Source organism: Loxodonta africana, chromosome 27 (assembly GCF_030014295.1).
Source record: "Loxodonta africana isolate mLoxAfr1 chromosome 27, mLoxAfr1.hap2, whole genome shotgun sequence".
Taxonomy (NCBI): Eukaryota; Metazoa; Chordata; class Mammalia; order Proboscidea; family Elephantidae; genus Loxodonta; species Loxodonta africana.
This window is the reverse complement of record NC_087368.1, coordinates 23234690-23261978: the sequence shown is the minus strand read 5'-3', so window position 1 is coordinate 23261978 and position 27289 is coordinate 23234690. Positions and strand designations below refer to the sequence as shown.

At 43.8% G+C, this 27289-nt stretch overlaps 1 protein-coding gene across 1 annotated transcript in view; it reads right to left on the bottom strand.

The window, feature by feature from the left end:
- Positions 1 to 12598, bottom strand: part of NR1D2 (nuclear receptor subfamily 1 group D member 2) — a 35733-nt gene extending 23135 nt beyond the window's left edge. Inside the window, exons 1-3 of the mRNA XM_064277362.1 lie at positions 12506 to 12598; positions 2532 to 2795; positions 1537 to 1625 (exon numbers count right to left, since the gene is read on the bottom strand). Of these exons, the coding sequence (XP_064133432.1) occupies positions 1537 to 1625; positions 2532 to 2795; positions 12506 to 12521 (369 nt within the window). The 5' untranslated portion in view covers positions 12522 to 12598. The remainder of the gene's footprint in view (positions 1 to 1536; positions 1626 to 2531; positions 2796 to 12505) is intronic.
- Positions 12599 to 27289: the final 14691 nt, after the last annotated feature.

The window sequence follows — 27289 nt, the reverse complement described above, 5'->3', positions numbered from 1 at the left end:
GGATACGACAACTTCGTATCTTATTACTGTGGTACTAGGTTGTTGTCGTTGTCAATTCTGCCTCATAGCAGCCCAACACAACAGAGTAGAACCGCCCCATAGGGTTCCCTAGGCTGAAATCTTTACAGGAGCAGATTGCCAGGTCTTTTCTCCTGCAGAGCAGCTGGTGGGTTCGAACCGCTGACCTTTTGGTTAGCAGCCGAGTGCTTAACCTGTGCACTACTAGCCCTCCTTGGTACTATGCTATTATTTAAAAAACAACTGGATTTGGATACTATAAGTTCTGAAGGAGACACAGTTTAAGAGGGTATAAAACAAATATGTGCATTTATCAAGAATACACAATTAAGCTCATTTGTGTTTTTGTTTCTCTTTAAAGTGACAACAATAGCTGACGATTACTTCATATTTTTGTAAAAAAAGAAAACAGTGGGAAAGTCCTACATTTATATAAAATACTAGCTAGTCTTGTGAAAAGAGCCTTGGTGGCGCAACAACTAAGCGCTCAGCTGCTAACAGAAAGGTTGTCAGTTCAAACTCAGCAGCTCTATGGGAAAAAGACGTGGCCATCTGCTTCCATAAAGATTACAGCCTAGAAACTCTATGGAGCAGTTCTATTCTGTCACATGGGGTTGTCAGAAGTCGGAATCGACTCCACAGCACCCGAGGACAACAGTCTTGTGAAGCGATCCAGCCACGAAGAGCTACTGATTCATCCAGAGCCACCCTAGAAAACACTTCCTCTTTCGCCATGTATATTCTTCCACCATGCCCTGACAAACTGGATTCCTGCTTCTGGCTTTAAGTTAGAAAACCGCAAGAAGAAGCATCTTGGCGTGTTAATTTTTGATACTCAGGAGAGAGGGTTGTGCCAGATAAAAGAGACTGCCTGGGTATAATTAGGAGGTATAGACTATGTCACTTGGAATTATCTGACAAACGCTCTATGGTGATAACTAAGAAATAGCCTACTAAACTTACGAATTAAATGTAGCTTTCCCAAGTGTTCCACTTATAGCTAAGATTATTTTACTTACTCGGCATTACTGCTGAAGATAAACCACATCCCAATTCCCATTACCTGACATGTCAGAATGTCCAAGTATCTGATGAGACCTAATTCAAAGCTTGGTTTAGACTAAGTTCCAACGAGACACCCACACCCGGCCTGTTTTGCTCCTAGCTGCTTCCCTGCCACCTGGAACAACGGCCGCCACAAAACGAACGAGCTTTCCTGCATTTAGTTTCACACCAGAGTAGTCTCTAACTGAGACAGCAAATGTAATCGAAATCTTGAAGAAAAAAGGAGTACTTTCATGGAATTAAAAACGGTACTTTTCAAAGCAAGTTGTTTATGCACTACATACATGTATGTATGCTACATACATGTATACAAAATATACCAATGTTTATACACTACATAAAATGCTTACAACTTCGGAGGAGAAGCTGGTCTCTCTCTCTCTTTCAGACGATCAGATGTGGAATCTGGCAAACCTAACCCCAATTTCTTGAATTCCAGAATCACTAGCTTACCTTACAGCCCTCACAAGCGTGAACTCCATAGTGGAATCCTGATGCCACGTCCCCACAGACTTTACACAGCAGGACCATGCCACTGAATTCTAGGGCACAAACAGACACCAGGTGAAAAGCCGGAAGAAGCACTGCCGTGTTTGCGAAAACCATTTATTTTCTTTTCAGTTGAATATTTTGTTCCATTTGTGAGTACGTTAAAAAAATATATATATCTGCTTTTATAAAGTTAAAAGAAAAACCTTTACACCAAATTATCAAATCCAAAGTCGTCTTTTAAACACAACTTATGGAACTGCCGAAAATACCTCTGAGTGCTGGGTTTTTCCTTGCCTGATGACTTTAGGCATCCACTGATCTTTTGTAAACCTGGAGTTACTTTAAACGAGGTATGGTGGCACAATTAAGAAAACAATCCTCATGGATAAGAATTAAGAAGTCAGGCAGTGAAGTCGATCAATACGAGGTACAAAGGGATGTCCCCACAGACAGCTGTGCAGACACTCAGTTCAATTCACCTGCAGGAGCCGACAGGTCCCATTTCTTCCTGACTCTCTCCTGCAACTGCTCATCCTACCTCCACAATCACTGAGGAGCACAGGTCCAAACCCCACTACTCATTTGGTTTATCCCAATCCTTCTTTGTTTCCTAATCCCAAATGTTCCCAGCTCTGACTTCATGAAAGTAAACCCCTTACCACAAGTAAGTACTCTTTTCTGGACAAGATTCAGTACCAGAGGTCCAGAAGAAAGGTATCCGTGGGCATGTGTACAAGGAGGTACCCCAGAGGCAACGTGGTCAGGCAGCGTATCTAAACATCTGTCTTGCTCTAGGGCAAGAATCAATCATGGTATCATCGATTTCACACCTAACTACTCACCAACTATTACCCAGAGGGAGAGAAAATGTAAAATATGATGGTCCCCCAAGTGAAAAGGTGATAAAGTAAGTCCCATCTGCAAAAACAGTGGCAACCTTTAGAAAACTAACTTACTTGTCACTCCACTATGACTCTTCGTCATCCCGGGTACACTCGATTTGCTTGTTTTCATAGAACCATCTATTCGATCACTCTTCAAGATGCCTTCGATATTAGAGAGGTCGCCATTCTTGGGATTGCCATTGTGGTCCGTGTTAGAGTTATTTGGAGAAGATGGGACAGAGGAGGAAGACTGGAAACTATTCTCAGAACCGTCACTGTGACATGAGGCAGGGCTTGAGGCTGAGCTGGAAGAACTGATATAGGCGATCACGCTTCCTAGAAAAGGGGAAAGGGGGGAAACCAGGTAATTAGACATAAGATAACATCTATCTTCTATGTGTGCTCATTTAAACAGTCACTAACTTTAGAAATGAGCTACTGATATTTAACGTTTGCATACACTCTTCAGACAGGGATTGGACTGGACTATAAGACAGAAAATGATACCGGTAAGGAGTGAGCTTCTTGGCTCAAGTAGACACGTGAGACTATGTGGGCAGCTCCTGTCTGGAGGTGAGACGAGAAGGCAGAGGGGGACAGGAGCTGGCTGAATGGACACAGGGAATACAGGATGGAGAGGAGGAGTGTGCTGACTCATTAGGGGGAGAGCAGCGAGGAGTACGTAGCAAGGTGTGTGTAAGCTTTTGTATGAGAGACTTTGATTTGTGAACTTTCATTTAAAGCATAATAAAAGTAAATTAATTTTTTTAAATATTTTTTTAAAAAGTTTGCTTAACCCAAAAGGAACTTACTCTCTTATTTCCTACCATTCTTCCTGCTCCCACATGGCTCAAAGTGCACGTAACTCCTACTGATCTAAAAAGGGAGAAGGCTCTCTCTGGCTTAGTGATCCTGAGCACAAGCTGACCCAAACCTAAAGCTTTCCATTTCCTGATCTTGTCCTAAAAGGACTGAAAAACTTTCCTGAGTGACCGCAGAGCTTAGAGTAAACGAACTGTTTTGGCTGCGAAGAAACCTGGCTCTGGCCCTCTTTGCCTCCTCCATTAAACCTTCATATGACACAATCTGCAAAACAATGGGTTCATCCTTTGCCTCCCCCAGCATCTGGATAAAACACAGGTTAACCAAGAACAGACACAACATTTGGAACTCTGGATAAAGTCATTTACCTCTAAATGGGGAGCCTATCATAGCTGCTGCTCCCAAAACCTTTCTGCTTGGGGCTCCCCGAAGGTTTCCATGGCTATCCACTAATTCCCAGTTCCATACTCTCCCTTCTCCAGCCAATTCTGCCATTAGACTTACAGACACACTCATCTCCAGGAAAACCAGACACACTACTTGTTTTTCTGACTCGCTATTTATGGTAAATGTTAAAGGAGCCTGAAGGAAGAAGGTACATCCTAAGAGTAACATAAGGCTGACGCTAACTCCCTCTTCATGGAGCTGTTAAACGAAAACCAAACCCGTAGCCATTGAGTCCATTCCAACTCATAGCAACCCTATAGGATGGAGAATTGCCCCTTGGGGTTTCCAAGGCTGTGATCTCTACAGCAGACTGTCACATCTTTCTCCCACACAGCAGCTGGTGGGTTCCAACGGCTGACCTTTTGGTTAACGGTTGAGGGCTTAACCACTGCGCCACCAGGGCTCCTTGTGGTGCACAAACAGTGCCTTCCAATTTCAATTCTCTGACCATCTAGAATAGTGCTCTACAGGTAACAAGCCTGCCACAAATATTTTTAAGACCTATTTCTCTGCCTTTGTGAAGCCCATGTCTAATAACCTGAACAAAGCAAATTCAAAGCACTATAAAATATTACCAGGAGTCATACGTAAGACAGACAGGCATGGCATCTCTGACAACTGTCTAGATGACTCTACTAAATTAGGGACTGGAGAATTTTCCACATACCCCAAGTAATAGCTGCAATTAAGCATTCACCCTGAAAACTTCTGCTAAAGGGAAATGACTCCCCAATCTTTTTTTAGAGAGGAGTCACACTTTTTAAGTAATTTTTTTTAAAACTAACAAGCCATAAAGCCAAATACTAAAGCCAAAAACAAGTCCAAAAAGAACCAGACAGGGATTTCCATGTACAGACAAGAAAAAACAGGCAGAAGGGTTTGAAGTCACTTTTAATCTATCATATAGATTAAATCTACCATATAGACCCCTATAGGGTCACTATGAGTTGGAATTGACTCAACAACAACAGGTTTGGTTTTTTGGGGTTTTTTTTTTTTTTTTGGTTAATCCATCATGTTGAAATTAGGTACCAGGTATGTACTTAAGCACCAATCATACACACCCAGGCTGGGAAAACCCTGAGGGTGAAGCACAATCACAATTCTCCAGGGACTTGCTTACAACTCCAAAGAGCCCTGGTGGTGTAGTGGTTAAGAGCTTGGCTGCTAACCAAAAGGTTGGCAGTTCGAATCCACCAGTCACTCCTTGGAAACCCAATGGAGCAGTTCCACTCTGTCCTGTAGGTTCGCTATGAGTCGGAATTGACTTGCTGGCATTGGATTTGGTTTGGGCTGTACCAAGAAACACACAATAGTGTGTTATACGCAAATTTATCATGTATAAATTCTACTATATGCACTTGATTTTTAAACATAAAAATGTAAATTAATGTAGACAATTCTACCCTCTGTTGTGATTAAGAGCTATGACGAGCTATGCCAGCGGTCCAAATCCACTAGCTACTCCTTGGAAACTCTATTGGGCAGTTCTACTCTGTCCAATAGGGTCACCCTGAGTCAGAATCGACTTAACAGCAACGGGTATCCTATTCATTAAGCATGTACATGGCATCAATCTTGAGGTGGAAGGTGTGAAACAACTCTCCCTGTAGCTGGACTCACTTTCCAAATGCTCCCTTGGCATAGGCAGCTCACCTGCCCAGGATGAAGTTAGAGCTTTAAGATTCATATTTTTCTTGCAAAGAGGCCCCTAACTACGAACCAGTCATTCGCAAAGTATGGTCCCTGTATCAGAGGTATCAACTTCACCTGGAAATCTGTTAGCAATGCAAACTTTCAATTCCCAGCCCAGATATACTGAATCAGAAACTACGACATGTCCTCCTGGGAATTGTGACGCACACTGAAGTTTGAGAACTACTGCCGCAAGCCAACAACTTCATCTGTGCTCAATGGAAAAGAGACCAAGGATAGTTTTGACAATAGGAATTTTCACCTACCATTGATTTTAAAGTCTAAAGGCTCTTAAGACTTAAAAACACAAGGAGAAAAAGCTTCCCAACTTCGAATGTATTCTCATCATCTAGAGAGATTATGTAAAATATGGATCATCAGAACTAAACAAATAGCTGCTTTCGAGATGGCTCCAACTCATGGCGAACATATGTACAAAAGAAATACTGCCCGGTCCTCCATCATCCTCACAATCGCCAGCATGTCTGAGTCCATTGTGGCAATTCATCACACCAAGGGTCTTCCTTGCACTTTCCTTCCCCAAACGTGATGTCCTCCTCCAGCGATTGACCTTTCCTGACAATGTGTCCACATCAAGTCAGTAGGACTTTTTCAAAATACATGTTTCCAAGGCCCTGCCCAATCTAGAGAATGCGCCCTCAGTAAATGTGCAATTTTAACATGTTCCACAGGTGGTTCTTTGCCCACTAAATTTAAGAGTGGCCACTATCAGTAAATTCAAGCACAAACTGGCCCACAGTCTTAGAGATTGATGTTTTCATTGGTGTGGCTGCTTGAAGACCTTTAAGAAGCTGTAAATTCAAAGAGAAACAATTTTAACCTAGAAGCCTATCTTATGTTGTATTAAAACCACTGTGACACCTGTCTTCATAAAACTTCAGAGATTTGTAATTTACGTTAGAAATTACACCTGTTAGCAAACCACTTCATTTTTCACACGTCTCTTCACTGAGACTAGCATACAAAGAAAAATATTATTCTTAGTCCTCAATGAATTCCTAAAGAATGGCCTCACAGCCATATGTCTTCTCCTAAAGTACCACCTTGGATACTAAATTCATTTCCTAACATCTCAAGAGAATAAAAGGTGAGAAAGTGCTGCTTTTTCTTTGAAGCAGGTCTTTGGTAAGGCTGCATTCAGAGTCAGCCATTTATGTTCACAAGGTCTTCTAACCTTGGCTTCAAGTCAGATGAGGCTTAGGAACTGGTTAAAAGCACTGACTTAGCAATAACAAGTATTGTTATTAAGCACCCAAAACACAATTTCCTTTACGAAAGCTCCAAAATCAACCCTAAGAAAAATTAGTGGGCTACTATCAATCTTAAGATTCAAGTCCTATCTTAGAAGAGTTCAGCAACCATTTAGAACAACCATTTCCACCAAGCATCATGGAATCAAAGACGACCCATCCAGAAGAAGCTAACAAAACACTCCACACTCATTTAGTTCTATCAGCATCTACTCTTGCTACCAGATACCAATCTATCAACATGGCGGTTAGCAACCCAAATGGGTTACATTTTAATTTCCTAGAAAGTAAGGAGCACATCTAGTAGTTCCTCTACTCAATGAAAAAAGGGAAGTGAAAACAACAAGTCACCGAGTACCTAATGGATGCCAAGAATAAAAAGACACCATTTCACGTCACATTTCACCCTCACAATAACCCTGCAAATTAACTTCCTTTACCCCATTTTACAGATGAGAAACTCAGAGCTCAGAGATGTTAAGTAACATAGCTACTGAGTGGCAGGGCCAGGTTTGAAAGCCAAGGCTGTCCAACTCCAGAGTACAGACTATTAGTTGTTACTGAGAAGACCTGGGCAAGTAAGTCACTTTCAATCTCTCCAACAAGAGTCATCTTCTATACACTGGGAATATCTGCTCACAATTATTACAGGATTAACATGGTGTTCATAAAGGGGATTATTAAAGTGCTTTTTGCCTGCACAGTTTTTTGATAAAGCAGGAAGGGTAAAAATCCCCGAACCAGCAAGTTCCAACACCTCCAGAAACAGGCAGAACCTTCTTCTTAGGCGCTTCAAGCTAAAATTAGCTGAGGCACAATCTTCTCTATTTTTAGTCGAAAGGGACCCTGGAGCTGAGCCAGGTTCCCAGGCTAGGGCATACCCAGTGGTCAGCTTGGGCCAGTCCAGAAGTCAGTATCCAATTTCGCATTGCTAGGAAGCGCTTACTCTCCCTATTTATACAGGGGTTTTCCTACCCCAATGCTAGGCTCACCCATCATCAAAGCCTTCCCTCTCCCACGGTCCACCATCCTGGAAGATATGCTTGACTTCAAGTCGTGAATGTGTATTTTTGCCTTGTGACTCAGAATGAAACATTTTTACATCAAAGAGCTTCAGTTTTCTCATTTTAAAGTAATACAGCCTACTCACAGAATGGCAGAGTAGATCTAATTGAAGCATAAACGTCTGACTGTGTCCAAGGTGCTGGGGCTCCGGGGCATGGCATGGTAGATTCCCTAAAAAGCCTTACAGGCCCCCTGGGAAACAGCTATGTTAAACGTCCATTCCAGCGCCATGTGAGCAAATGTCTGCAAACTACTGAGTATCACACAAGAGCACCAGAGGGACAGAAATCAGGAGGGATAAACAACACAGCCCAAGTGACAATATCTAAGTGGTACCTTATAGAATGTGTAAATTATTCAACGATGTACCATATAAGAGGTTATATTAAAAAAAAAAAAAAAAGAATGAAATGGCAATGCAAAATAGTCTTTTGTCTCTCTGTAAATTGCTGCAAAAGGGGTGCCACGTGTAATCTGGTATCTGGAAAAAAGGCCAGAATTGACTAGCAAGTAGATTATAAAAGAGAGGAATGATTAAACTGGGAGATTGTGCAGGCGACTGCCCTTTCCATTAACTATGACTCTACGGCACTTGAAACCAAGTAGACTCACGCAGTACTTCCTTCACCCCTAAAACAGCCCGACCACCAAGTTTTGCATAATCCTTCAGAGGCTGTGTAGGCTTACCTCTATTCCAGCAGTGAACAGCTTGTATGAGTTGAAATTCTGACTCTACCACTTACTTGGGCAAGTTACTTAGCTTCAGTTTCCTTAGCCCCTCATCTTTAAGATGGTGGCCACAGTACCTTCCTTCATAAAGGTAATGTGAGGAATCGAAGCAGTAAAACATATAAACCTGTTGCTGTTGAGTCAATTCTGACTCACAGCAACTCTACGGAACGGAGCAGAACTGCCCCATAGTTTCCAAGGAGCACCTGGTGGATCTGAACTGCTGTTGTAGCTCTTATCCACTAGGTCACCAGGGTATCCAAACACATATAAAGGGCCCGGTATATACAGTAAGTGCTCAAAAGATACTAGGCTATTAGTTTGCCACAATAATATCACAAGAGTTCAATCGGAATATACAAAACTAACTCTTCCTACCCCTCTTCTTCCCTTCATTTCTGAATGTCATACAGACCCAGTGGTTTCTCTGTAGGTTCTTACTTCCGTGCTACCTTCCAAATTCCTCAACTCCACTGATCTGCAAGCAACTTCCTACTTCACTTCTGAGTCTTCCCACTATCTTGCTGTTTCTCTCTCAAAGTGAAGATTTCTTTACCCTTGCCTCCTTCTGATGTTTCCTTTCCAAATTTGGAAAAACACAGTAGAACAGATCTGTCAAAATAAGAATGGACTATGCGGGAATGTTTTCTGAATTTTTAAAATGTAAACTGTATGTGTATTTAAGAAGTTCGTACGAGTTACCTTTTACTCAAAAGAATTTGGTATACTCAACTAAAATCTTTGTGATAATAACACAGCAAGTCAATTTCTCCTATCGCTTCTCTATTTCACATCTGTATTAGTCACGGAGACGGTAGACACAGTGTAATGGAGTACAGGACAGTTACGTGAAATGGTTACTGGCTGAACGTATATTGACTGACACGACAGTATCAAGCCAAAGGGCCACAGGTGTGCCACACAGCACTGAATTTGGCCCCGCCCCAGTGAATATTTGCAGCAACAATTTGAAAGGCATCAAAGGGAATGCTTAACAAAGCCACCTCTGACAGATGGAAAAAATTTTTAATACACTGGGTGACAGCTTGTAACAGCCTTAAACCTGGGGGCCAGGAAACAAAAAGAAAATTTAAGAAAGATACAGGTGATTCTCATTACTTGTGGGGTTGGTATTTACAGATGTGCCTCTTCACTAAGATTTATCTGTAACCCCAAAATCAACATTCACAGAACCTATGCAGCTGGACCTGCTCGGAACGGCGAAGGAGTCGAGTCACCCAACGCACACGTTCCTGGCTGAGGCTGAACAAGGCAATGCTCTGCCTTGTTTCTGCTCTCATAGTGTAAACGGTGCCATTTTTGTTTGATGTCCATTTAGTAACACATTTTTCACTTTGTGCTTTTTGTTGGTGATTTTGCTGTTTAAGATGGCCCCAAACACAGTACTGAAGTGCTGTCCAGTGTTCCTAAGTGCAAGAAGGCTGTGCTGTACCTTATGGAGAAAACACACGCGTTAGGTAAGCTGGGTTCGGCCATGAGTTATAATGCTATTGGCCATGAGCTCAATGTTAACACATTACTTATATTAGACAAGGTGTCTTTACACAGAAATACCCATAAAACGTGGTTGTGTATTGACCCATTGATGAAAATGTTGTGACCAGAGGCTACCAAGAACCTAACCCTGTATTCTTCCTTGAAGCAATAGTTCAGGATTCCCTAATTCAGTGTTCCGGGCATCATAACTACCAGGAATAACAAGATTTAACTTAGGTTGCAAATCTCTGCACTTCAGGCCAAGCAATTATCTGCACAATGGATGAAATCTAGCTTCAAAATTATGGACATGAAAAGGTCATAGTTGACTTCAAGTTTACTGTGAGTCAGTGTCTTGGTTATCTAGCGCTGCTGTAACAGAAATACCACAAGTGGATAGCTTTAACAAAGAGAAGCTAGCTTATCCTCTCACAATGCAGTAGGCTAGAAGTCCAAACTCAGGGTGCCAGCCCCAGAGAAAGGCTCTCTCGTCAGCTCTGGAGGAAGATCCCTGTCATCAGTATTCCCTTGGTCTGGGAGCATGCCAGCCCAAGTCCAAAGGACGCACTCTGCTCCCAGTGTTGCTTTCTTGGTGGTATGAGGTCCCCATGTCTCTCTGCTCACTTCTCTCTTTTATATCTCAAAAGAGACCGGCTTAAGATACAATCTAATCTTGTAGATCTCATCAATATAACTGCCGCTTATCCATCTCATCAACATCATAGAGATAGGATATACGCCACATAGGGAAATCATATCCGACAGCAAAATGGTGGCAATCACACAATACCGGGAGTCATGGCCTAGCCAAATTGATCCACGTATTTTTGGGGGACACAATTCAATCCATGGCAGTCAGCAAAGCAAAATACCCAAATAAACAAACAACCCACCAGAGAGTTCCTTTACAGCAGGGTCCAAAACAAAGGGGGCAACTAGGCGACCGGTCGTGGTGAAACAACTTCCATAGGAGCCTGTCCACTTCTGAGTGTCACTTCCCAAAAAGCCACCAAGATAGTGAGAGATCAGGAAAAACACCACTGAGTGAGGACCAGGGAATCAAAATATCCTCAAAATCTACCTAGGCCCTTAGGAAATCAATACACGTTTGAAAATCGACTTTATTTCTGCTGTTCATCGAAAATTCACATGCTCATTATCAAGGCATGGTTTTTGGGAGACCATATGATAAACTAAAAAAAGTATAAATGAAAACTGGCTTCTGTAAGCTCACTTGCTTTGGGCAGTTGTTGCTGGTGCCCTGGAATCTATTTTCGACTCAGAGCAACCCCATGTGACAGAGTAGACAGGTATAAGGGCCATCATTTGTTTGGGGGCAGAAAAAAAGAGGAAGGGAACACTGTATTGTCCTGAGGCAATATTCTTCTGGGAAAAAAACAACAACAAAAAAAAGATTTATAAAGCCAGAATTCTCTTGATCAGGTTCAGGAAAGGTAGGGGACTCCCTGGCTGAAAAAAATATCAGTTTAAACGAACAACCAGTCTTATACAATGTCTGGGAGTCACCTAGGATCATGAGTCAGGCAGACTTTGAGCAGAATGATCCGCAATGGGTGTGACCCACTCACAGCGAGGTTCCCGACCAGAGGGGATTTTCTAACCTTTTTTTTTTTTTAATAACTGAGGGTGTGTGAATAGTTTACTTCCTCCAGGAAACCTTTTTTTTTCTTCTGCTTCTTTTGGTAAACAGCCTGATGACAACGGTGCTGTGCCCTCTGTCTGCGGGGCACGGCTCAGGACGTCCAGCCCCTTCTCGTCTGGGAAGCCCCCGCCTTCCTCGGGACCCCTCCCCCGGCACGGGTGGCGGCCCTCGGCCCGCACTTCCTCCTGGGGACCTGCAGTGTCTGCGGCCGCCGGCATCCCCCGGGGCGCCCCTGCGTCTGCCCGCCCGGCTCGCCACTTCGGGGTCACCTCTCCGCGCGGGAAGCGGCCGCTGCACTGCGGCGCCTGTCTCAGGGCCACCCGGGCGCTCCCAGCGCGCACGCGCGGCCTCCTCCGCAGTGTGCAAGCCCGCGGGGGCGGAGGATCGCGGCCACGTCACAGCCCGGAGGCTTCCAAGGGGGCGGGCCTCCCGGGAGGCTGCGGCGCCCCCCACAGGCGCGCGCCCCACCGCGCGCGCGCGCGCAGCCACCCCCACGTGTCCCTGCGGCCTCGGGGAATGTGGGTCACGGAGCCCAGCGGCCTCACGTGTCCCCGCCCGCCGCCACCGCCTCAGCGCCCATTATGTAATGTCGCGTCACTCGGCCGCCCAGCCAACCGGCGCGCGCGCGCCGCCGAACGTAAACACAGCGCGCACGTGGCTCGCGCGGCCAGGCCATGTGAGGGGGGGCCGGGCCGGGCGCCGGCGGGCCGCGCTGCGGAGGTTCGTGCGGGGGGCGACGGGCGCCGAGCCGAGTCGGACGAGCAGCGCGCCGCCGCCCACCCTGCCCGCCCCCCGAGGTGCCCGGCGGGCTCCGAGCCCCCCGCCGCCGCCCCCACCCGCCGCAGCCCGGCTCTTACCCGCGTTCACCTCCATGGCGCCCTCGGGCTGGGGGCCGGGCCGCCCGCTTCCCACAGGGGCAGCGCCGCCGCCGCCGCCGCTTCAGCGCCGCGCCGCCCGGGGCTGGAGGCGGCGCTGGTCGCGGGGCGCCCTCATGGGCAGGGCGGGCGCGACGCCCGAGACCCGGGCCCGGCGGCCGGAGAGCGGGCTGCGGAGGCGCGGGCGGCGGCCGGCGAGCGGCGCTCCTCGCGGGGCCCCTGACAACAAAAGCGGCGGCACGGCGGCTTCCTGCAGCCAGCGCACCGCGGCGGCGAGGGCGGCTGACGGGGAGGGCAGCGGCGACCATGTGACCCGCGCACACACCCCCTCCCTCCGCCCGGCCGCCCGCCCGCCCGGCCGCTGCGGCGGCTCCGCCCCGCCCGGCCCCGCCCCTCCGCCTGCCTCGCTGGCCTCCCGTGGCCCCCGCCTCCGCCTCCCGCCCCGAGCCGGGTCTCCCTGCGGGTCCCCGTCTGCCTGCTGCCCGTACCCTTCCCTCTCCTCCCGCTCCTCCGCCTGCTGACCTTCCCGCCTCGAGCTGGGACCCCCCCCCAACCCAGTGACACCTCAGGTGACTTCGCAGGGCCGCTCACTGGGACCCCGGCCTGGCCCAGCTCCAGCCCCGACTGACCCCCACGTCCCCATCTGCCTCCTCCCCGTACCCTTCCCTCTCCTCTTCCTCCTCCGCCTGCTGACCTTCCCGCCTCGAGCTGGGACCCCCCCCCAACCCAGTGACACCTCAGGTGACTTCGCAGGGCCGCTCACTGGGACCCCGGCCTGGCCCAGCTCCAGCCCCGACTGACCCCCACGTCCCCATCTGCCTCCTCCCCGTACCCTTCCCTCTCCTCTTCCTCCTCCGCCTGCTGACCTTCCCGCCTCGAGCTGGGACCCCCCCCACCCAGTGACACCTCAGGTGACCTCGCAGGGCCGCTCACTGGGACCCCGGCCTGGCCCAGCACCAGCCCTGACTGACCCCCACGTCCCAGTCTGCCTCCTCCCCGTACCCTTCCCTCTCCTCTTCCTCCTTCCCTCTCCTCTTCCTCCTCCGCCTGCTGACCTTCCCGGTGGAGCTGGGACCCCCCCCCAGTGACACCTCAGGTGACCTCTTAGAGCCGCTCACTGGGACCCCGGCCTGGCCCAGCTCCAGCCCTGACTGACCCCCACGTCCCCGTCTGCCCCCCCCCCCCACTTCTGTCAACGCTGGGCTCTGAGACCGCAGCCCTTTCTCTTCCCTCTTTGACTGCTGGGTGATCTCATCCACTTCCACAGCTTAGGTACAGCTGTGTCCTGACAATTCGCAAACTCACCTCCCGTCTGAGCTCCAGATTCCTGCATCCAGCAAGCCGGTTTGATTATGTCCCCTTGGGTGTCCCACAGGCATCTCAAATTTAAAGTGTTGGCAGGTGTATCCGTGCGTCAAAACTAAGCGAAGGTACACTTAAGATTTGCTCGTATCACCTTGTATGTAAATTTTACATTTAAATAAATAAAAAAAAAAAACAGGAGACAGATGACATGCAGGCTGAAGTATGTAAAGGCAAGTACATTGATGTCTGCAGTTTACTTTGAAATGCGTTACCAAAATCAGACCGACTGCAGGCTGGAGGCACGGATAGATGGAGTCTAGTAGGATATTAATTGTAGAATCTAGGTGGTGAGTACATGCGTGTTCACTGTAGAATTCTTTCCAGTTTGCTCTTGGTGTGAAAATTTTCGGTATAAAATGTTGGGAGAGAATGTAGCATGTAAAACATTTTTACATGTGAGACACCCCCACACCCTCCCGTCCCTTCAACACACACACAAGTTCTTTCCTCATCTCAAAATTTACTATTGCAGTAAGTCTGCCAGTTCCTGAGGCCAGCAAATTTAGGTGTCTTGGGTTTCATCTTTCCCTCTCTCCATTCCTCCTTCCCTCTCACTCTCTTCCCCTCTCTCTCTTTCTTACACCCCGTTCAATCTATGAACAAATCTGAGCTATTCTGTTTTCAAAGTAGGTCTCCAATCCCTATGCTGTTGCTGTCCGTCTAGACCAAACCGCCATCATCTCTTGCCCAGGCTACTGCAATCAATATTCCCCTGCAGGAGACTGTCCTTGCGTCTGTCTACAGTCTCTTCTCCAGCCTGGCTGTCAGTGTTATTTTTAAAATGTAAGTAAGATCTGATTACTCTGCTCAAAACCTCCAGTGGCTTTCTATTGCTCTTTGAAATGCCTTGCCCTGACCTGTCAAGCCCAGCACAGCCTGTGGGCGCTGCTCTTCTCTCCAAAGGCTCTTCTGCTACCTAACCCCTCTAACCAGGGTGCTCTAACCACACTTGTCCTCTTCCCTACCTCCAGCTTTATCATCCCACGGGATGCTCATACAAGAGTTCCTCAGGCCACACTTTGTAGCTCGCTTTTTTATTTTATGTGTCAACCACTATTGCTTCTACACAGGTAAAATGAGGCTAAAACAAACAGCTTAGGAGACAGAAAGAAATCCTGAAAGAGCGTACCACCATTTAAATTCGAAAAGGAGAATGAAAGTGAAAAGGAGGTATATATTAAAGGAAATAAGAACCACTTTTCCACAGCAAAGCCTAAGAAAATCTGCATCTGTGCGACCCAGGTTTTTTATAAGACTGCCTCTTTCCTATGAGGCTTTGTGGATGACCCTCAGAGGACACAGCCATGCCACTGGCCCCTGGAAGTCGTTGAGCTCATCCATACCAGAAAAGAATGCTGAGAGGCATCGGGGTAGGCAGTCCCCAGAGGGCTGTAGCTGTAGTGGAAATTGCCTTTTGCTGCTGTCATCCCAAGGAGCCTCATTTCTTAGCCCACTGTTGTCTATGGCTCAGTCTGTTCAGATTCTTAGACTGTTAATGATGGCTTTCTACCACCTCACATTCCTCTGACTAAAATAGTAACTACCGAACAAAGCGACTGGTTGTATCTTCAAAAATTATCTGTTAAAAACACAAATTGTCACCTGGGAGAGCTACCACATTACCCTTTATACTGAGCTTCCGAGAAACTGGACCCAGGGCAAGTCAATCTGGATGTGGGCAAAGAAAGGAAGAGCCTAAATATTAGAATTCTCTAATCTCAAACTCAAGCAAAATAGGCCAAGTGAGGTGCTGCAATAGGAGAACCCTAGAGGAAGGAGAAGAATTGGGGGCGGGGGAAGATGGAGTTTTCCTAAAGACAAGGCCAGTTTTAAGGTCATTCCTCATTTTAAAATGTTCTAATGAATCCTGCTGGTTCCCAATACCACAATAGCTTTGCACCTGAACTTTGCCTTTCTATGTTCTAGATCAGTAGTTCTCAAACATTCTGATCTCAAGACTCCTTTGTTGTTGTTGTTACCAAAAACCAAAACCAAACCCACTGCCGTCCAGTCAATTCTGACTCATGGTGACCCTATAGGACAGAGTAGAACTGCCTCTTGGGGTTTCCAAGGCTGTAAATGTTTTATGGAAGCAGACTGCCACATCTTTCTACTGAGAAGTAGCTGGTGAGTTTGAAGCACCGACCTTTCCATTAGCAGCCAAGCACTTTAACCACTGCACCACCAGGGCTCCTTTTATTGTTGTTGTTAGTTGCCATCAAATAGATTCCAACTCATGATGAATCCATCTGTGCGAAGTAGAACTGGTTCACAGGGTTTTCAAGACTGTGACCTTTCGGAGGCAGATTGACAGGTCTATCTTCTGAGGCACCTCTGTGGGTTGGTTCAAACCACCAACCTTTGGGCTAGTAGTTGTGCACCTAATCATTTCTGCCAACCAGAGACTCCTCAGGACCCCTTTATTCTCTTTATCGAAGACCACAAAGAGCTTTTTTTGGTGGATTGTATCTGTTAACATACACTGTATTAGAAGTGGGAAACCCTGGTGGCATAGTGGTTAAGAGCTGTGGCTGCTAACCAAAAAGGCCAGCAGTTTGAATCCACCAGCTGCTCCTTAGAAACTCTATGGGGCAGTTCTCCTTTGTCCTACATGGCCACTATAAGTCGGAATTGACTCCATGGCAACAGGTTTTTGCTTTTGGACATTAGAAGTGAAAACCGAGAAATGTTTAAAACACAAGAATACACGGCGTATATTACAATAGCAGTCAGAGCAATGACACCATCACATGTCAACAAACAGCTTTGGCGTTTTGTATTTGCCATTCATCACGACATTTGTGATCTACCTTCTTCCAGCCTCTTTTTTCTTTACTGTTCCAGTCATGGTACCAGCTTCTGCATCGCCATGTAGTTCTGTACCAATAGTATGCCTTTATTTTAAATTCAAATATTGGTTCATGCTTATTTTTCAAACTGGAAGAGTAGCTTAATTATATTTAATATAATAAGTATTTCAGTTTAATTACCGAGTATGATTTACATAGATACCACCAGGTAAATCTGTGGCTTCTCATTTTATGACTTCATGAAATATTCAGATAAACACATTACAATATTACATCTGTAAATAGAAAAAAAAAAATCGTTCCAACTGAATCCATTGACTCTAACCAGACGGGTGATGTGTTCATGTGTGACACTAGAGATGACCCACACATCCAACACAAACGCTACAATGCAACAGTTGTATTTTACTCAATGCAACGGTTCAAGTAAAATGTAGTCATAAGTAATCAAGTTGCACTAATGGAAAAATATTTTACACTCTTCCAGTTTTTAAATTTAAACTAAATGAAATTAAAAATTCAGTCCCTCAGTTGTGCTAGCCACGTTTCAAGCAAGTGATCAGTAGCCACATGTGACTAGTGGCTGTCATGGTGGTCATCACAGATTTACAGCTTTTCATACTCTCGCTGAGCCAGCTTGATAAGTTATTATTCTAGGAATTTGTCTAAGTTACATAAACTAAAACCAAACCCGTAGCCATCGAGCCAACTGTGACTCATAGCGATCCTACAGACAGAGTAGAACTGCTCCATAGGGTTTCCAAGGAGCGGCTGGTGGATTTGAACTGCTGACCTTTTGGTTAGCAGCTGAGCTCTTAAACGCTGAGCCACCAGGGCTCCGTGTTGCATAAGTTTTCAAATGTATTGGAATAAAGTTGTTCACAGTGTTCCATTTATTAGCTCTTTAATCTCTACCAAGTCTATAATTTTTCATTCTTAATTTTATTTATGCTTTTATCTTTTTTCTTATCAGTCCTTCTAGAGATGTATCTACTTTACTAGCTTTTTCAAAGGCCTAATTTTTTCCTTTTTGATTGAGTACATTTCTTTTCAATTTCCCTGATTTCTGCTCTTTTTCATGATCGCCTTCCTTCCATTTTCTTTTTTTTTTCTTCTTCCTTTCAGGTTCATCTTGTATATTTCCTACACCAGTCATAAAATCAGCCATTTCTCCAAGGAGTCCTGGTTCTTTTTTTTTTTTTTATCCTGGTAAAATACATATAACAAAAAATTTGTCATTTTAACCATTTTAAAGTGTACAACTCAGTGATATTAATGACGTTCACCATGTTGTACAGCCATTGCTACCATCTATTTACAAAAGTTTTTCATCACCTCAAACAAAAACCCGGTACCCATAAGCAATAAAGTACCCCTATTCTCCCCTTTTGGTCTAGTAACCATTAATGAACTTTTGTCTCTAGCATTTGTCTATTCTAGATATTTCAAATAAGTGGAATCATACAATCTTTGCCCTTTGGTGTCTGACATATTTCATTCAGCATAATTTAAAAGTTAAAAAGCAAAGAGGTCACCTTGAAGACTAAGGTGCACCTGACCCAAGCCATAGTGTTTTCAATCACCTGATGAGCATGTGAAAGCTGGACGATGAGTAAGGAAGACCAAAGAATTGACGCCTTTGAATTGTGGTTTTGTGAAGAATATTGAATATACCATGGACTGCCAAAAGAATGAACAGATCTATCCTGGGAGAACAATAATCAGAATGCTCCTTAGAAGCAAGGGTAGCAAGACTACGTCTCACATACTGCGGACATGTTATCAGGAGGGATCAGTCCCTGAAGAAGGACGTCAGGCTTGGTAAAGTAGTGGGTCAGCGAAAAAAAGGAAGACCCTCGATGAGATGGATTGACACAGTGGCTGCAACAATGGGCTCAAGCATAACAATGATCATGAGGATGGCACAGGACTGGGCAGTGTTTTGTTCTATTGTACCCAGTGTCGCTATGAATTGGAACTGACTCAATGGCATTTAACACAACATTTTCTAGGTTCATCCATATTATAACGTGTATCAGGACTTCATTTCTCTTTGCAACTGAGTAATATTCCATTGTGCCAGATTTTGTTTACCTCCATTTTCTTTTAATATAACTTTTCTAGTTTCTTATTTTAGACACTTATCTCATTAATTTTGCTTCAGTTAGCCAGAGTCAGTCTCTGTTGTTTGTAACTACAGAGGAACCTGCCTTAACTCATTCTCCATCTTTTACAGAGAACATTCCAGTTACTAGGGCTGTGTAACAAATCGCCCTCTGACTTAGTGGTTTAGAATAACAGCAATCATTTTATTAGCTCTGATGGTTTCCACAGGTCAAGAATTTGGGGAGCACTGACTGGGCATTTCTGGCCCACGATCTCTCAGGCAGTAGCAATCAGTGGCTGGAGCTGGAATAGCAGGGGCCGGAGCAGCTAGGGGCTGGCTGGGCTGCTTACAGAGGCCTAACCCCGGGGTTGGGGTGGCAGGTAGGACGCCGTGCCCTGCGTGTGGCATGCATACTCTGAGCACCGCTTGCAGTGAGGTGCCATTAGCAGTTTCTTTTGGCCATCACAGGTTCCATAGCCAGCTATGAGAGATCATTCAGCAATTTAACACTAATTGCCGTAGGCCCTATTTTTCTGTGTTCAGGCCCCTGTGCTGGGGCCTCTCTCTCTCTTCAGGCAGTTGCAGGGTTGCTGCATGTGGTCTCTTCCTATGGACCTGTTTGGGCTTCTTCACAGCATGGTGGTCTCCAGGCAATCAGATTGCTTGCAGGACGGCTCCGAACTCCCATGAGAGAGTTCCGAAAAATAAGGCAGAAGCTGTCTCAGCTTTTCTGCTGTAGCTCAGAAGTCACCACGCTGTATCCGTTTTACTGCATGATTGGTTACAAGGGAGTCACAAGCACACCCAGATTGTAAGGTGGGGATCATAGACCTCATCTCTCCATAAGTGGCGTGTCAAGGGCATGTTTTGAAGAGTGTGTGAGATGAGCTATGTTGTCGCTGCCATCATTGTTCCACAGGAACAATTTAAAAAAATAACATGCACACACAGTCCGCTCTGATTTGAAAATCACATTAGCGTGTCAAAGCTTTGAGATGTACTTCCCAAGATGAGTATTTTCATTCCCTCCAACTGGCAGCATTTTCCTAAGCGGTATAAGGAGAAACGACTGGAACGAGAGTCAGGTAAGAAGTGGTTACAGAAATACCCTCACTCCACGTGATGGTTCCATTCTATTTTTGAGGAGTTTTTTTCTCTCTATGGATCTAAAGGAGAGTTGAATGTTATTTCAGATACAGACCCAGTTTCTTGTCCCTCCTGGGTCCTTTATTGCCCAACTGCAATAATACCTCATGACTCTGGAATAGGACCACTCCTTCAGAGAAGAATCTAGTAGGTAAAAGGATTACATCTGACACGTAATGAGTGCAATCTATACAAAATAACATGAAAATCAAACAGAATTGAGAGCCCAGAAGTAAATCCATCCATCTAGGGACAGTTGATCTTCAACAGAGGCTCAAAGTCCATTCAACAAGGAAAAGAGAGCCTCTTTAACAAATGGCACTTGCAAAATCGGATATCCATTTGCATATCCATACCTCACACCATACACAAAACCTCACTCAAAATGGATCAAAGACTTAAATGTTAAAACTAAAACTATAAAGTTCCTGGAAGATAACATAGGGGCTGTCATGGATTGAATCATGTCCCCTGAAAAATGTGTCAACCTGGTTAGGCCATGCTTCCCAGTATTGTATGGTTGTCCTCCATTTTGTGATTGTAATTTTATGTTAAGGGGATTAGGGTTAGATTGTAACACCACTGTGACTCAGGTCACCTCCCTGATCCAGTGTAAAGGGAGTTTCCCTGGGGTATAGCCTGCACTACGTTTTCTCTCTCAAGAGATGAAAGGGAAGCAAGCAGAGAGTTGGGGACCTCATACCACCAAGAAAGCAGCACTGGGAGCAGAGCGTGTCCTTTGGACCCAGGTCCCTGCACCTGAGAAGCTCCTCGACTATGGGAAGATTAAGGATGAGGACCTTGTTCCAGAGCTGACAGAGAGAGAAAGCCTTCCCTTGGAGCTGACACCTTGAATTTGGACTTTTAGCCTACATTACTGTGAGAAAATAAATTTCTCTTTGTTAAAGCCATCCACTTACTGTATTTCTGTTATGGCAGCACTAGATGACTAAGACAGGGACAAAGCTTGGGGTCCTAAATTTTGGCTTAAATACGCTATAAAACACAACTAAAAATGTACAGACAACAGAAGATAAATAAGATAACTGGCACCTCCTAAAAATTAAATACTTTGCCCATCAAAAGACTTTACCAAAAGAGTAAAAAGAGTCTACAGACTGGGAAAAATTTTTTGGTAATGACAAATCTGATTTTAAAAAAAAAAAAAGTTGCCGTCAAGTCGATTCCGACTCACAGGACCCAATAGGACAGAGCAGAACTGCCACATAGGGTTTCTAAGGAACAGCTGGTGGATTTGAACTGCTGACCTTTTGGTTAGCAGCTGAGCTCTTGACCACTGTGTCACTAGGGCTCCCCACTAGCCATTAAAAAAAAAAAAGGGAGATGCAAATCAAAACTACAATGAGATACCACCTTAACCCTACAAAAATGGCACTGATCAAAAAAAAAAAAAGCCCAGAAAACGACAAATACTGGCAAGGTAATGGGGAGATTGGAACTCATACAGTGTTGGTGGGGTTGTGAAATGGTACAATCACTACGGAAAACAGTATGGTGTGTGTTCAAAAAGCTAGACATAGAAATACCTTATGATCCAGCAATCCTACTCCTTTCAGTCGGCAGTTTGAACCTGCCAGCCACTCCAAGAGAGAAAGACGTGGCAGTCTACTTCTGTAAAGATTTACAGGCTTAGAAGCCCTATAGGGTAGTTCTACTCTGTCCTACAGGGTTGCTATGAATTGAAATTGACTTGACGGCAACAGGTTTGGTTTTTTGGGTTAAGTGCTTGGCTGCTAATTGGCTGGAAGCCCCAGTTTTAAGCTATCCTATGAAGAGGCCCACATAGTAAAAAATTGATGATGGTTTCCAATGAACAGCCAGCAAGAAATTGGGTCCTGCCCAGGGATGGATAACACAGTAAGCAAGGTAAGCATGGGCTTACTTGTGCTTACTTATTAATTTGTAGTGAACAATTTCACATGGGTTTCACATGTGAAATTGTTCACTACAAATTAGCAAGTAAGCACAAGTAAGCCCATGCTTACCTTCCTTATTGGGTCATTCACCCCTGTCAGGGACCGTAAATTTGAAAAAGAGGCATTGATTCTGTAGGAAGGTACTGTGGGCTTGGGAGAGAGACAAATGCCAGCCATACCTAGAAGCAGAATCTTTGATGTGGTCATAAAATGTGATATTGTTCACCTCAGATGATCTGGTAAGCAAAGGAAGCACCGTGCTTATCTTACCTTTTGGATAGTCTGCCCCTGGTCCCACCAAAAAACATGTAACTAAACTTGGAAGCAGCTCTTTCCCTAGTTCAGCCTTGAGATGAGACTATAGCCTAGCCAACACCTTGATTGCAGCCTCTAAGAAATCCTGAAGCAGAGGACCCAGCTAAGCTGAACACAGATTTTGGCTCACGGAAACTATGAGATAATAAATGCTGTTGTTTTAAGCTTTAAGTTTTGGTGTAGTTTGTTATTCAACAAAAGATGACTAATACAAGGGGAATCCCCCAGTGAAGCAGCAGATCTCAACTAGCACCCTACAGCAAAGCCCTCCAGTCAGCAAGGCTCCCCAGAGCTCCAAACACACACACACAGAGTGTCTAACCAGCTTTTTGATGCTTCATTCAAATATAAACAGATGGCAATAGATCACTAGACTTTTGAGGAAAGGTTCCACCATGACAGAAAGAAAATGGAAACTCAGAAACAAGACAAGGAGCAAGAAAAAACACTCAATGTTGACAGAGAGGTAAGAGAAGACAGAGCACCCATGAGACCAGGTTGCTACAAAAAAGGAACATAGAACAAGTAAAAGTTCTTGAAAGTAAAAAAAAAATGTACAAAATGAAAAATGTATCAGAAGAGTTAGAAGACAAAGTCATGGAAATCACCAGAAAGCAGAGCAAAAAAAAAAAAAAAAACTCCAAAGATTTAGACATTAAAAGAATTTTTTTTTTTTTTTTTAAGGATTAATTCAGGAGTTCCTGAAAGAAAATGATCAAAGAAACAATTCAAGAAAAAATTTCTGGAGACTTGACGGCAACGGGTTAAAGAAAATAAAGTCCCAGTTTAAAAGCCCCACGGATTACATTGCCACAATGAATGAAAAGCATAATTATCTTCAAGGCATGTCATGGAAAATTTTCAAAACACTAGGGCTAAAGAAAAGATCATAAAAATATCTAGATCGCATACAAAATAATAGAAATCAGAATGTCATCTGATTTCTCAACTGTCACGTTGAACATCACTTGGGAACTTGTTAGAATGCCTGCCAAGTTCTGAGAAACAAATATTTTACCCTTAATCTCAAAACCTAGGCAAGACATCAGTCAAGTGTAAAGGTAGGTCAAAGACCTCTCCAGACATGCAAGGTTTTGAAAAACTCACCTTCTGTACACTCTTCCTTAAGAAACTACTGAAGGATGTGCTGTACAAAAGAAAGAGGTACTCCTCGGAATATACCCTAGAGAAATAAGAGCCTTCACACAAACATATATGCACACCCATGTTTATTGCAGCTCTGTTTACAATAGCAAAAAGCTGGAAGCAACCAAGGTGTCCATCAACGGATGAATGGTTAAATAAATTGTGGTATATTCACACAATGGAATACTACGCATCGATAAAGAATAGCGACGAATCTGTGAAACATTTCATAACGTGGAGGAACCTGGAAGGCATTATGCTGAGGGAAATTAGTCAGAGGCAAAAGGACAAATATTGTATAAGACCACTATTATAAGATCTTGAGAAATAGTATAAACTGAGAAGAACACATACTTTTGTGGTTATGAGGCGGGGAGGGAGGGAGGGTGGGAGAGGGATTTTTAATGATTAATTAGTAGCTAAGAACTGCTTTAGGTGAAGGGAAGGACAATACTCAATACATGGAAGGTCAGCTCAACTGGACTGGACTAAAAGCAAAGAAGTTTCCGGGATAAACTGAATGCTTCAAAGGTCAGCGGAGCAATGGCGGGGGTTTGGGAACCATGGTTTAAGGGGACTTCTAAGTCAATTGGCAAAATAATTCTATTGTGAAAACATTCTGCATCCCACTTTGAAATGTGGCGTCTGGGGTCTTAAATGCTAACAAGCAGCCATCTAAGATGCATCAATTGGTCTCAACCCACCTGAATCAAAGGAGAATGAAGAACACCAAGGTCACACGATAACTAAGAGCCCGAGAGACAGAAAGGGCCACAAGAACCAGAGACCTACATCATCCTGAGACCAGAAGAACTGGATGGTGTCCGGCCACAATCGATGACTGCCCTGACAGGGAGCACAAAAGAGAACCCCTGAGGGAGCAGGAGATAAGTGGGATGCAGACCCCAAATTCTCATAAAAAGACCATACTTAATGGTCTGACTGAGACTAGAGGAATCCTGGCGGTCATGGTCCCCAAACCTTCTGTTGGCACAGGACAGGAACCATTCCCGAAGACAACTCAGCGGTCATGAAAGGGACTGGACAGTGGGTAGGAGAGAGATGCTGATGAAGAGTGAGCTAATGATATCAGGTGGACACTTGAGACTGTGTTGGCATCTCCTGTCTGGAGGGGGGATGGGAGGATAGAGAGAGTTGGAAGCTGGCAAAATTGTCACGAAAGGAGAGACTGGAAGGGCTGACTCATTAGGGGGAGAGCAAGTGGGAGTACAGAGTAAGGTGTATATAAACTTAAATGTGACAGTCTGACTTGATTTGTAAACGTTCGCTTGAAGCTCAATAAAAGTTAATAAAAAAAAAAGAGGTGATGTAACATAGATTAGGAGAGAGAAGTAAGAGAAGCATGTGGGTACGTGTGTGCACGTGGGTATGGGTGTGCCGGGATACCCACACACGTGAGGTGTATCAAGATGGGGTACGTGTGACAGGGAAGTGGTATCTAAATTCTCATCTTCCATAATAGGAATTCAATAGCTAATGCCTGGAGTTTATGAATAAAAGAAATCGCATTTTAAAGATATCACTTAGAAACATGAAAGCAAATACCCAAAGAACTATTAAAAGAGTTAAACCTGGGGGCTGGAGGATGGGAAAGGATAGGGTGAGGTACCACTATTTTTCATTATAACACTTGTACCAAAAAAAACAAAACCAAATAACACTTGTAGTACTACTTTATTTCTTAAGCTATATAAAAAAAAAAAAAAAGCCCAATTCCCTTTAAGCATCACAGTCTTCCAGATTTATAGGGAGAGAAAAAAAACCCATTGTCGTTGAGTCAACTCTGACTCATAGCGACACTATAGGATGGAGTAGAACTGCCCCATAGAGTTTCCAAGGAGTGCCTGATGGATTTGAACTGCCAACCTTTTGGTCTGCAGTCATAGCACCTAACTACTACGCCACTAGGGTTCCCAGGTGGAGAACATGTACAGCTAAACACAGAAGGCTAGATATTTGAGTTGCTTTTTCATTGTCTCATTTCTGGTCCGAATGCTACTTATGAGAATCAATCTCTTTCTTCCACATTAAAAAAAAAAAAAAAAAAATCTTTTGATCCTATAATTCCATTTCTAAGGATTTATCCTAAGGAAATAATCCAAAATCCAGAAAAATCTTCGTGTGAAATGATGTATTGCACTATTTATAAGTTCCTAAAAAATTGGCAAATCCTTAACTGCCCAACCAAAAGAGTAAATTTCCCTCAGCCTTTAAAAAGACTAATTATGAAGATGATGTCATAATGTAAAAATGTCTATAATCTAATGTTAAGCGAAAACAGCAGTACATAAAATTGCATATGAAGTGTTACTACAACTAAGTTTTAAAATTTAAAAGTGTATTTTAAAATATACAGTGAAAAAAATACGCCAGAGGTTTACAGTGGTTTTGTCTCAAGGAAGATGCTATGGATCATTGTTTTTCTTCTTTTTCCTTTGTGCATTTTTGGAAACCTTGAAATTTTTTATGTGAACTTTGTAATGAAAAAGTACTTGAAAATATGAATTAAAATTGATTTTTATGTTAAAAACTGTTTTGATCCTACCATTTTGATTCTGCCAATTTGGCCTTAAAGTTTTCACCTACCAGATTTTTTTCATGGCAGTCATTCAAACCCGTAGATAGTTGACTCTTTGACAAGTTTATGAACATAAACATCTTAATCAAAATTATCCCAACATTGATAAATATTCAGCAAGAAAATATTATATAGAAAAATCCATTAGGTCGATTTGACTTAATAACTTATTGGTGAATGAATCAATAAATGATCAATTTTGTACATTATGAAAAACTATTTCAAATAGTTCCCACTTCATTTGAGTTTACTAAAATTATTTTCAAAGAAACTGAACTTCTTTCTGAAAAATCTTGTTAAAAAAGAGTTGACTCATTTTTAGGCCTATTGCAGATCCCACTATTAGCAGCTTTCTCTCATAAACCTATTTCTTCTAAGACCATCTAATTTTGCAGATTTTATTTTGCCCAAATTTAATTCTACTTATTATTTTTTAGTCAAATCTTACCATGTTTTGTTTTAACCATTGTCAGCTTTATTTTTGCCAGTAATATTCAATATGCATTTGACAAAAAGCCTGATGGTTTCTGCTTCTTTTTTAATCTGTGAAGGGGTTTTTAATGTAGAGGGGACTGGCATATCTGAAATGGTTAGTACAGGCTTGGGCCTGACCCCTTTTAAACCTTTATCTTCACCTCAGTAACAGTTAACCATTGTCTGGACTTAATCTTGTATCTATGAAAATGTTTCTTTGGAATCAAGCTAAGAAAGCATGTTGCCAGCTTATTCCCAAAGAGCCTTGATACAAAGCGTATCTAACCTCTATCTTCCCAGAAAGAAATGTCTTGCAAATGTCTTGTAAACCCCCTGTGAAGCCCCCTATAGTCACCAAGTAGTAACTAATCAGCAAAAAAGTCTTTGAACCAATCATGTAAACCCATGTATGCTGTATTTACCAGTCACTGTAAAGCCCCTGCCTTTGTTACCCCGCCCTCGACTTTTACAAATCACTAGTAAGCCAATCAGAATATTATACCGTTAGTTCCTGGTTTAACAATATAAATATTGCCTGGATGCCTGTAACTCCTCAGAGTGTGCTGAATTTCACATTGTAGGATTCAGTGCCTCCCCAGCTTGAGTTGCCTTTCCTTCCAATAAGTCTCTCTTGATTTTATTTTACACTGAGTGTGTGACATTACTCTACGTCATATCTAATCCACTAAAAAATATATGATAATCCCTCCTTAGATATTTCAGGATTGATACAAAGTTCATGACTGGGCTGCTGAATCATTGAGCTAAGTCTCCTAATCATTTTTCCTACCTTGTACCAAGTAACCAAGCTGCTGAGGGAGCAAAGAGGAAAAGGCCAGGTCAAAATGTTCTACTACTTCATAAAAA